Here is an 11,134-nt window from a genome sequence, read left to right as displayed (position 1 = left end):
TTTCTTTTCTTTTCTTTTCTTTTCTTTTCTTTTCTTTCCTTTCCTTTCCTTTCCTTTCCTTTCCTTTCCTTTCCTTCCCTTCCCTTCCCTTCCCTTCCCTTCCCTTCCCTTCCCTTCCCTTCCCTTTTCTTTTCTTTTCTTTTCTTTTCTTTTCTTTTCTTCTCCCCCCACCCCATCTGCTTGTCCTTGTAGTCAGTCCATCTCTTCATCTTCTTTATTGTCAGTTGCTAGAATTTTTAGAGGGAGTTAAATGTCTATTTCTAACTTACTGTTTACAAACCAAAAGCGTGGCTACTTAGTTTATATTGAAGAATTGAACTTTAAGTATGGAGCAGTGAGTCATTTTGGTAGTGGTAATATAGGATTTGAGTTTTAAAAATTATCCTAGCTTTGCAGTGTATTAGGAGATATTTATATCAAGTAAAAAAATAAATAAAATTAGAGCCCATGTGGTGGTGCATACCTATCTCAGTACTTGGGAGGTAGAGGCAGGAAGAGCAGAAGTTCAGGATCACCCTCTGCTACATAGCAGATGTGAGGCTAGCCTGGGCTAAATGAAACCCTGCTTCAAAACACCAAAATTAAGTACGTTGTAGTTAGTTTTCTATTTAGAACTGAATTTTTAATAGCTCTAAAGTTTATAATAAAATTTTTTAAAATGTTTAATCTATATATTTTTTTTCTTTTTAAAAACAGTAGTATCATTTATTTAGTTTTTCTTTTAATTTTCTTTGTATTTTTATAACAAAGATGGAAAGCTCTCAGAAGCCCAGCCCTCAAAGCATAAGGTTAGAAAGCGCTAGGATGACCAGTAGCTTATAAAGTGGTCCGGTTGACTCTGTGCTCAGAAGCAGCAGCTGCATGGGAAGGCACGTTGCAGCAGCCTGGGGAAGGAAGGCTGGCTTGGACATGACATCTGCCCTGTCTTTATTTACCTTCCCTTAGGGAGATGCGCTTATCTACATGGAGCCAGAAAAGCAAGTGATGTCGAGGTCTGCAGATGAGTGCGTCGTGGCCCTGTGTGACCAGTGGTTAGTTCCTCTTTTTTTTTTTTTTTAATTTATTTATTTATTATGTGTAAGTACACTGTAGCTGTCTTCAGACACTTCAGAAGAGGGCACCAGATCTTGTTATGGATGGTTGTGAGCCACCATGTGGTTGCTGGGATTTGAACTCAGGACCTTCAGAAGAACAGTCAGTGCTCTTAACCGCTGAACCATCTCTCCAGCCCGTTAGTTCCTCTTGTAACAAGAAAATTGCGTGAGTCACTCTGGTCATTTCTGACATTAAGAAGAGCTTATTTTGTTCACTCCCAGGTACTTGGATTATGGAGATGAGAACTGGAAGAAACAGACATTTCAGTGCCTGAAGAACATGGAAACGTAAGATGGGAGAAAATGAGAGGGGTGCCGGAGTGTGGCTGATGAAGGAAAGGATACATTTTGGCCTTTGTTCTTCTTAGATTCTGTGAGGAGAGCAGGAAGAATTTTGAAGCTTCCTTAGACTGGCTACAAGAACATGCTTGCTCAAGAACGTACGGTTTAGGTCAGCAAACTTCTCATACTTGTGTTTGAATGATTTTGCTAGATAGACAGAAAAATGCACTGTTTCCCCCCTTCCCTCATCCTTTCTCCTGGTGTTTGCTAGGCAAGAGGATGAGAAGACCAGGATGTGGTTCCCAGTCACCCATCTAATGCTAGATAGAGCCTCTGACCCACATGGCTTTTAAATTACCATCTGTTTGTTTATATATTTACCTTGTGTGTATGTGTGTGACTGAGGTGTATGCATAGGTAAATGCACATCTAGGAGCAGGGTGTGTATGCCTGTGCACGTGTGGAGGCCAATAGAGGATGTCTGGCTCTATATAGGGATCACCTTTCACCTTACTTCACTGATTCAGTCTTTTGTTGAACCTGGAGCTGGGCTAGCAGACAGAGCCCCAGTGATCCTCCTATCTTTCCCCATAGTTCTAGGGCTCGGGGATTCAGGATTTTACATAGGTGCTGCAATCAAAATTCTGGTTTTTATGTGTGTGCAGCAAGAGTTGTTACTTACTGAGCCCTCTCTAGCCATATGAGGTTTTTATTAAAAGACTCCAGAGGTTCAGTTAGCTTTGATTTTGTATACTTATTTTACCTTTACAGACTATAGAATTTAGGGCTTCTTAGGGTTGTGATGTAGCTCAATGGTAGAGTGCTTGCCTACCATGTACAGAGCCTTGGCTCAATTCCTAGTACCACAAACAAACCAAAATAGCAATAGCCCACACCCAGAACAGCATGGGAAGGTCCTTGGAGATGTGGCTTCTGCCGGGGAGTCTCAGCTTCAGTCAGCATCAATTCTTTTCCTTTTGTCCTGTAGGCACTCGTCTGCCTTGGGATGAACAGTGGTTAATTGAATCTCTCTCGGATTCCACAATTTACATGGCGTTCTACACAGTGGCACACCTGCTGCAGGGGGGTGACCTGAATGGGCAGGCGGAGTCTCCACTGGGCATCAGGTTGGTACATAGTTAGGGAAAAGAAGCTCTTCAGCTGCCCACGTTGCAACATTTTGGCTTACATATTTAGAAACTGATTCTTTGACGTTTACTCTCCTCGAGAATTCGGCTAGCAAGAAGCATTCACTTTTAATCTCAGTATGTAGCAGGCAGAGATAGGCCATTCTCTGTGAGTTGAAGGACAGCTTGGTCTTCATAGTGAGATTTTGCCTTTAAAGACAAGAGCTTGGTTAGCAGTCTTTTGTTATATTTCACTTTTCTACTGTACAACTGAGGAAGATGACTAAGTCGCTCCTCCTGTGCATCGTGCCTTCTTGTTCTTAGGGGATCTGTTTGTTCTTGTTTGATAGTGTAACTAATTGAAATTTTAACACATGATTAGGTGGAAATTCTGATTCTTTCAATATAATAGTGCATGTGTTTGCTTAATCTCAATGCAGACCCCAGCAGATGACAAAGGACGTTTGGGATTATGTGTTCTTCAAGGATGCTCCATTTCCTAAGACTCAGATCCCAAAGGAAAAGCTGGATCAGTTGAAGCAGGAATTTGAGTTTTGGTATCCAGTGGACCTTCGAGCCTCTGGCAAGGATCTGATTCCAAATCATCTTTCATATTACATTTACAATCATGTGGCCATGTGGCCAGAGCAAAGGTAAATGCTCAAGTCTGGGTGAGGTTCATTTATTGATAGTCAGTAAGGACGTCTCAAGGCTTCAAGTATCTTAAGGAATGGCTATGGGAGGGTTAGTTGGATTTGTTACGGTATGTATTAATATGGAATGTGTGCTTCTCCCTGTCATATATCAACAGCCTAAAGAGTATGCTATGCATATTTCAGTTTATCAAGGGCACTGGTCTGCTCGGTGCAGGAGTGCAGCAGTGTTAAGATAGGTTGTAGAGTGCATAATGCAGTGTGTGCCGATAACAGGGTGCTCGTGACCTTTCACCCACCACTGCACCTAGTCCACTCTCCTTTGCTTCTCCTTCAAAAGAAACATATGTTCATGTATATTCTGAGAACTGAAAGCTATGTATTTATATTCATGCAAAGGTATATGTGCTCTCTGTTTCTTTTGCATAATTGCATATTTTCAAGATCTTCCTGATCTTGTTTCCATAACTTGGGTTCTTTTCCTTGGGTTCTTTTCAGTTGCTTCTTGTTGAAAACAGGAGCACAGCACAGGGAGCACATCTGTGGGATGAGTCAAGCCCTCCCTGCTTCTGAGCCCTAGAACTTCGAAGCAAAATCCACCCACAATTGCAATGCATAGTCTTGTCTCAACAAACTGCTCACTGTTAGCATATACTTCAGGGTATCATACAGAATCATAATTCTGTTGTCCTTTTTTTTTTTTTTTTCCCTGTCTTGCACCTCACGCCTGTGAAGTGACAAGTGGCCTGTGTCTGTCCGAGCAAATGGACACCTGCTGCTCAACTCGGAGAAGGTGAGGCTCTGGGCAAGGCGTGTCAGCTGAGGATAAAAAGAAACAGAAATACGAATTAGTTAGAATTAAGGAAAGATATCTGAACTCTTAAGGACTAATAAGTGAATTAAATTTTAATCTTTTGCGTAAGCAGAGCAGATAGTCCTGATAGGGTTGTTAGGATACTGGTACTAAGAATGATTGAAATTAGGACTGGAGGAGGGAGGTGAAGGAAAGGAGCTGAGGACAGGCAGCATAGAGATCTTAGAGCTGTGACCCAGGAGAGAATGCCTGCGGCTTTCTCTGGTACTGTGACTTACAGCTCTTGAAGAACAAGAGAATTTGGAGCTTCAGGGGTTTCTATATGTCATGAAATGGTAATACTGTTCCTGCCAACATGGCTACCTCCTAACACTTTTAGGAATATTGTCCCCTTTGCTGACTCTGTAGAATTTATCTTAGTAAATCGTTTCTGAGTCAAAAGTTGTGCAGACTCCCCTCACCTGTCTGTCTAATGCCTGCTCAATAGAACACACACACACACGCACACAACCTCCCTCAAAAGTGACTGCATTTATTTCTGCATTAGTAACATAGGTTCATTGGACGACATGTTAGTGTGACAGCAGGGCTGCTGTTCTTAGTATTACAGTAGGAGCTAAAACATGGCTCAGACCACTCAGCTGACCCGTGTCATTACAGCTCCAAGTATCTCCTCCTCCTCCTCCTCCTCTCTTCTGGACCGTAGGCACGTGCATGCTCACATACACTCATACCCTCATGCATCATAAATAAAAATGAGAACAAATCTTTGTGGTACAGTGGATACATAGACTGAACAAACAGCAGATGGTACAGGTTACAGTGTGCAGTGTCAGATATGGACAGTGCCCTAAAAGCCAAAGGTGACTTTAGAAGTTATTCTCTTTAGTGGGGGCAGTGGCACGTGCCTTTCATCTCAGCACTTAGGAGGTAGAGGAAGGTGGTGGCTCTTTATGAGCTCTGTTCCCTCCAGGGCAACAGTGAGAGCCTGTTAGAATATGGCATTTTCTTAACCTGCTGTGAATGCTGCTTCTCTAAGTGCTGCTGATGGTCCTGAAAACCTCACTTTACCCCCCAGGACTGGTCTATTCTGCCCCTAATGCCTTTGGGTCAGCAAGGCTTTTCCCTGTGTAAGCAGCTGGTGTTCCCTGTCATACTCAAGTCTGTTCTGTCTAAGCCAGCCTTTCAGAGGTCACAGTAGACCCTGTCCTAGTTGCTCGGTGGCTGGGAACCCAGAAAGACCCTTGGCTGTCTCAGCTTCAGCACTTGCTTCTTTTTAGTCTGCTGTGTCCTTCCGTGTTCAGATTCTCTTATTTTTGATTCATCATGGCCATTCTGATTAACTGGATTGTTTTATTTATGTAAATTATTATTAATGCTTGATCACTGCTTTTTTTTTTTTTTAAGATGTCAAAATCTACGGGCAACTTCCTCACTTTGAGCCAAGCTGTTGACAAATTTTCAGCTGACGGTGAGCACATCTTTATCCTTGCTGTTATGCAGATAGAGCTGCAGAAGATAGGTTCAGGCTGTCGCTTATTTTACCTTGAACAAAAATTTAAATACTTGCGTTTTCTTTGTGGATAAGGAGCACAATATCTAAGTTAAATCACAAGAATTGCTTATATAATCTATTCAAGAAAAAAATTCAAAGTATTTAGAGTCTTTTAAGAAGTTTATTGTTTGTGCATCCGTGTATGATGTTTGTGTGAGCGTGAGTACACTTGTACTTTGTCGCACATGTGGATGTCAGATGACAGCTTTTTTTTTTGGTTTCACAACATTGTCTTCAGTGAACAGCTGACAACTGTTTGGAGCGGGTTCTCTCTTCACCTTGCTTTGAGAGTCTCTTTTGTTTTCTCTGCTCTGTGTGCTTCAGACTGGCTGGCCAGCAAACTTGTGGGGATTCTCCTGAACTCTCAGAAGCTTCCCCAGTCAGTTGAGGCTGATGAGAACAATGATCTATGGGTGTGAGTGCTTTAGAAGACATGTGCATCTCGTCCACCCAGTAGAAATATAGTAGTTGCTTTCTTCTCTAAGTCACAGGTTTCTGTCTTGGCTTCCAGTACCAGACATGAATGTCCTCTTAGAGCAGGCCTTCCTTAAATCCAAATGGAAGGCTGTTAGTCTTACCCATGACAGCTGACCACTATTGCATAAGCAGGCACATCTTGCCTAGCATGTTGGTATTTTAGCACACAGGGAAGATAGCCAAGCAGGAATGTCGGTGACAGTTCTCCACCAGCAAGCCTGCATGGTCACCTCGGGCACTACAAAAGCCAGTCAGCAGGGTATGAGTTTCCATTTCAGTTCCAGCAATCTCTTCATGTCCTACAGTCCAAGCGTGCACATGTGATATCTTTGGCAATAGTGTCTTACTGTCTTGTCCTGGTATACAACTACCAGCCATAGTAATAGTTTTTATGATTTGTGGGGCCTTAGGGGCTTTCCTGGCCAACAACACACAGGAAGGTACCCCAGGCCTGGCACTGGTATTTATATTCAATAAATTTATGGCCTCCGGAGTCCCCTTTCACCCATGTATGGGGTACCTGTTGGATTTTTTTTTCCTTTTAATTAACCTAGCCCCCACTGGGTTGCAAAGTAGTTAGAAGTACCATTATACTTGGTTGTCTCTCCAATGGTTTTCCAAATCTGCAGAGCTCTCAGGTCAGCATTATGTCATTTATATAACAGAACCTTCTCCAGAGGATAGGCAGCACAAGGCAACATCCTGAGCCACCATCCTGTAACAATTAGGTTATATCGATGACTTTGGGAAACATTCTGAAAGTCTGCTGTCATCTGTCCTTAGCAAGTGTCAGGTGACCCCAGAACTTCACAACTAAGAAGACGCTAGAGTCAAACATGAGCAAGGTCTAATATAGCATGACTATTCCATCCATTTAGATCAGTTGCTTCCTCCACAGCTCAGGGTTGGGCACAAAGCACAGGTAGGAGAGGATAACTTAAATTAGCTCCCTCAATCCCTAGTCATTCTCTGTGAGACACGACATTTCCATATCCTGGAGCTCTTCCCTGGAGTCTTCCTACATTCCTCTGTACCTGCTAAACCCACTGGGCCTGACTTGATCTGCTCAGGCTGACTCAGGGGCCAAAGGTGAGTGTGGTCCTGTTTACCTCTGCTGTACTTGCTGGTTCCCTTGGTAACAGTGGCCCCAGGTTGGCACAGTGGCTTGAAGCCTCTCCATTCACCACACCTGGCTGTTGGGGAAGTTCCTGACTGGGCAATCCATCTTCAACCCTAGATTAACTTTCACTTGAGGGAAGTGTACTTCCGCTAGTCTGGGAGGATAATTACCCACCCCTGAGATGGGCCTTGATCGTCTTTACTTGTAGTGCTCTATCTCGGATGTTTTCTGTGAACTGCTTCTCGGACTTTAGAGAAGCTTATTAGCACACAGTTTGCCGTTCTATCAACTTTTTTCTTTGGAACTGCAGCTCAACACAAATCTTGCCACATCTGCCTTTGAGTGAGACAGAACTCTTCCTTCTGCATTACTTTTGTTTTATTTCCTCTAGCTTGTTCTTCTACTGTACAGACACCCTTTACATGCTGGTCTAAGTCATCAAGAGCTGCCAAAGTCTTTCCTACTTTTAAAGATCTTGCCCCACCAAAAAACTAAGGTCCAAAACAGCCTTGAGGTCCCCACTGGATCAGCCATGTGTTTAACTACCTGTGTGTGAACAAAGTTTCATCTAGTCCTGAGAACTGGGGTTCAAACTCAGTTTCTGCTACTCCTTGTTCCCTCAATAGCGTCTGCCCCTCCTCTGTGGTTCTCCAATTCCTGATTTATGAGGGCTTTAGATAGAGATAGCCAAGTGTTCCTAATGGCTTTCATAAGCCAGTCCACTAGGGACCAGTTTCCCTCATACTTCACAGTTATGTAGCCTTTGCCTTAGGAGGGAGGGGAAGTTACAGTACTCACTTTCTTTGCTTCCCTACAGTTAGACTGATCCTATCTGCGCTCATGTCCCATAGCTTCACAAGACAGACTGAGACAGACTTTCACTGCTTGTTTTAAAAATGTTCCCTAATTCCAGTAGTTCAGATGCTGATTTTTTCCTGACCACACTCATTCCTTGCATTCAGCCATTGTTAATGCCCTATCTGCACACTGGATTACAGAGGCTCCCTTTTTCTACTGAGGGTTGGACTTGAAGTGTTCCTCCTCATTCTGCAGCTTTCCAAGCGTTCCAAGTTCTTGGATCCAAGGAAGAGCTAATTTGTACTTGCTTTTTCTTCTGGCCCCAAGCCTTAAGAAGAGGCAAGCCGGCACCTCTACCTCACCCTCTTGTTTACTATCTAATTCACTCGCCAGATCAGAGGCTAACCAGAAGGATGCTGCCACATCTTCCTTTCTTGTTGCAATTGCTCCTTTATACAGCTTCCTGCTTGGCTGTCATCTCAGCCTCAGATGCACTTCCTAACTATGCACTACGAGGCCAGGCAACCTCTGTTACTGCTGCCACTAGGCTCGACCCTTAAAGACTACAGAATTTCTTCTAAACCTTTAGCTTTTCAGAGCATCTTTATTCACATGGTAGACCTCGCTTGTCAGGCATGGTACCCCATACCACGTAAATGAAGACTGCCATCCTAGGATTCCTCCCATAGACACTCTTAATCCTGAAGACTCAGCCTTAGTTGCTTGTCTCACTCCTCATAGCAAAAACCATGCTTGAGTGCCATTGTCATCTCAGCATGCCTGGGAAAAAACACACTGTGCTGAGTGTGTACAAACTGATACAAATGAGCACAAATAATATATGTGTGATAGAGAGGGCACAAAAGTATTGTAAGAAGCTGAGAGCCTTATTTTTGCTGTTGATCTAGGACAGTCATTTATAACATTTGCATGTACCCAGTTAAATGCATAATTTTTTCCTAGAATGTGTGTGTGTGGGTTTTTTTTTTTTTTTTTTTTTTTCCTTTTTTGAGACATCATCTCCTATAGCTTGGGACGGCTTCTAACTTTCTATGTAGCAAGGATGACCTTGCACTTCTTTTTTTTTTTAGATTTATTTATTTATTATATGTAAGTACACTGTAGCTGTCTTCAGACACTCCAGAAGAGGGCGCCAGATCTCGTTACAGATGGTTGTGAGCCACCATGTGGTTGCTGGGAATTGAACTCTGGACCTTCGGAAGAGCAGTCGGGTGCTCTTACCCACTGAGCCATCTCACCAGCCCGACCTTGCACTTCTGCTTCTAGCTCTCAGGTGTTGGGATTATAGGTGCTTGTCATCAATAATGCCTGGCTTTCAGCAACCAAATGTATGTGTATACATATATATGTGTGTGTATACATATATATACACATATATTTGTTTATATAGTTGACCTAATGTTAGGTCAAATACACACACACACACACACATATATATACACATATATTTGTTTTTTTCAAGACATGGTTTCTCTCTGTATCCCTGACTGTCCTGGAACTCACTCTGTCGACCAGGCTGACTTCTTTTTTTTTTTTTTAAAGATTTATTTATTTATTTATTTATTTATTACATGTAAGTACACTGTAGCTGTCTTCAGACACTCCAGAAGAGGGAGTCAGATCTCATTACAGGTGGTTGTGAGCCACCATGTGATTGCTGGGATTTGAACTTCGAATCTTCGGAAGAGCAGTCGGGTGCTCTTATCCACTGAGCCATCTCACCAGCCCCCAGGCTGACTTCTGATTCACAGAGATTTGCCTCTGTTTCCCAAGTGCTGGCCTTAAAGGCCTGTGCTACCACTGCCTGGCAGTAACTGTGTTTCTGTCTTACTGGTTTTGTTTTCTTTCAGGGATGCGCCTGGCTCTGGCTGATGCTGGTGACACTGTTGAAGATGCTAACTTTGTGGAAGCCATGGCAGACGCAGGCATCCTCCGTCTGTACACATGGGTAGAGTGGGTCAAAGAAATGCTCGCCAGCTGCAGCAGCCTCAGAAGTGGACCTGCCGACTCATTCAATGATCGTGTGTTTGCCAGGTAGGTTTGGGCCAGTGCTATGCCATGGCAGTCACTAAGTCTGATTTTCAGGCTGTCTGTTTTTCTTTTTTTTTTTCTGAAATAAGTTAAGTGATGACAGTAGTTGCTGTTTGTTGAGGGCCTACCTGTGGAGGTGCTTCCACCTGACTGTAGCCTCCCTGCAGCCTCAACACTGACATTGTGTGGCTAGCTCCGCTTTAGAGATGAAGAAACTGAGGGTTAGCAGTTTCATTAAATGCCTCTATGTAGGTAGTATAGGACACTTGTGATGCGAACTGGTCTCTATCTCCAAATCCTCTTTGCATAACCTTTCCTTCACCCTCTCACATTATAATAGGATAAAATGGAAACAGGTTGACAGAAAAGAAGAAATACTTTTTTAAAAAAATGCAATACATTTATTGGCCTTATGTTGGGAGAGTTACTCAGTGCTGGCACTACAAAGATGAGTAAGACTTGTTTGAAAGACGTAGTGCCTACTGACTGTAATTCAGCAATAGGTGTAAGGAGGATTCAAGGGAGACCGGGACGTCTGAGTTTCTTGAAAAAAAAAAAAATAGACAATAGTCTTTCAGGGAAAGGAGAAAACACATTGGAAAGGGTATGGTATTTGAAGTACAGTACATGTAGCTCAGAGACAAGAGATGAAAGAAATCAGGGCTAGGTCAGGTCAAATTAAATCTGGGGTGATAAGAGATGTGTTTCCTAATAGCTGATATCCATCACTTACCGTGCAACCTCTGTAAATCCTGGCTGCCATGTTAGTGAGGCGACTTTGTAAGCATCATTAACAATGCTTTCATTGAGGAGGTATTTGGGGTTAGGGTCTCACACTACCCTAGGCTGGCCTTGAACTTAACATTCCAAGTACCTGGATTACAGGCCACTATGCCCAGCTCCACCAAGAAACTTAGCAATCAAGAACAATAACAAAACACTGTTAAGTGTGTTGAGTGTTTTATTATAAATAGGAGCCCTGAATAGTGAAAGCTGATATTGTATACAAGATGGTAGACAAAGTTTTAAGTACAAACCCAAAAGTTTAAAAAGTGTGTGTGTGTCTCGGGAGGCAGAGGCAGGCGGATTTCTGAGTTCGAGGCCAGCCTGGTCTACAGAGTGAGTTCCAGGACAGCCAGGGCTATACAGAGAAACCCTGTCT

At 43.0% G+C, this 11,134-nt stretch overlaps 1 protein-coding gene across 1 annotated transcript in view; it reads left to right on the top strand.

Annotated features, from left to right (window-relative positions):
- Window positions 1-11,134, top strand: part of Lars (leucyl-tRNA synthetase) — a 64,241-nt gene that overhangs the window by 33,993 nt on the left and 19,114 nt on the right. The window contains exons 16-23 of the mRNA XM_021150615.2: window positions 946-1,031; window positions 1,317-1,382; window positions 1,463-1,545; window positions 2,365-2,503; window positions 2,944-3,156; window positions 3,892-3,949; window positions 5,378-5,441; window positions 9,792-9,975. Of these exons, the coding sequence (XP_021006274.1) occupies window positions 946-1,031; window positions 1,317-1,382; window positions 1,463-1,545; window positions 2,365-2,503; window positions 2,944-3,156; window positions 3,892-3,949; window positions 5,378-5,441; window positions 9,792-9,975 (893 nt within the window). The remainder of the gene's footprint in view (window positions 1-945; window positions 1,032-1,316; window positions 1,383-1,462; window positions 1,546-2,364; window positions 2,504-2,943; window positions 3,157-3,891; window positions 3,950-5,377; window positions 5,442-9,791; window positions 9,976-11,134) is intronic.

This window comes from Mus caroli, chromosome 18 (assembly GCF_900094665.2).
Source record: "Mus caroli chromosome 18, CAROLI_EIJ_v1.1, whole genome shotgun sequence".
Taxonomy (NCBI): Eukaryota; Metazoa; Chordata; class Mammalia; order Rodentia; family Muridae; genus Mus; species Mus caroli.
This window is presented reverse-complemented; position numbering and strand designations above follow the sequence as displayed.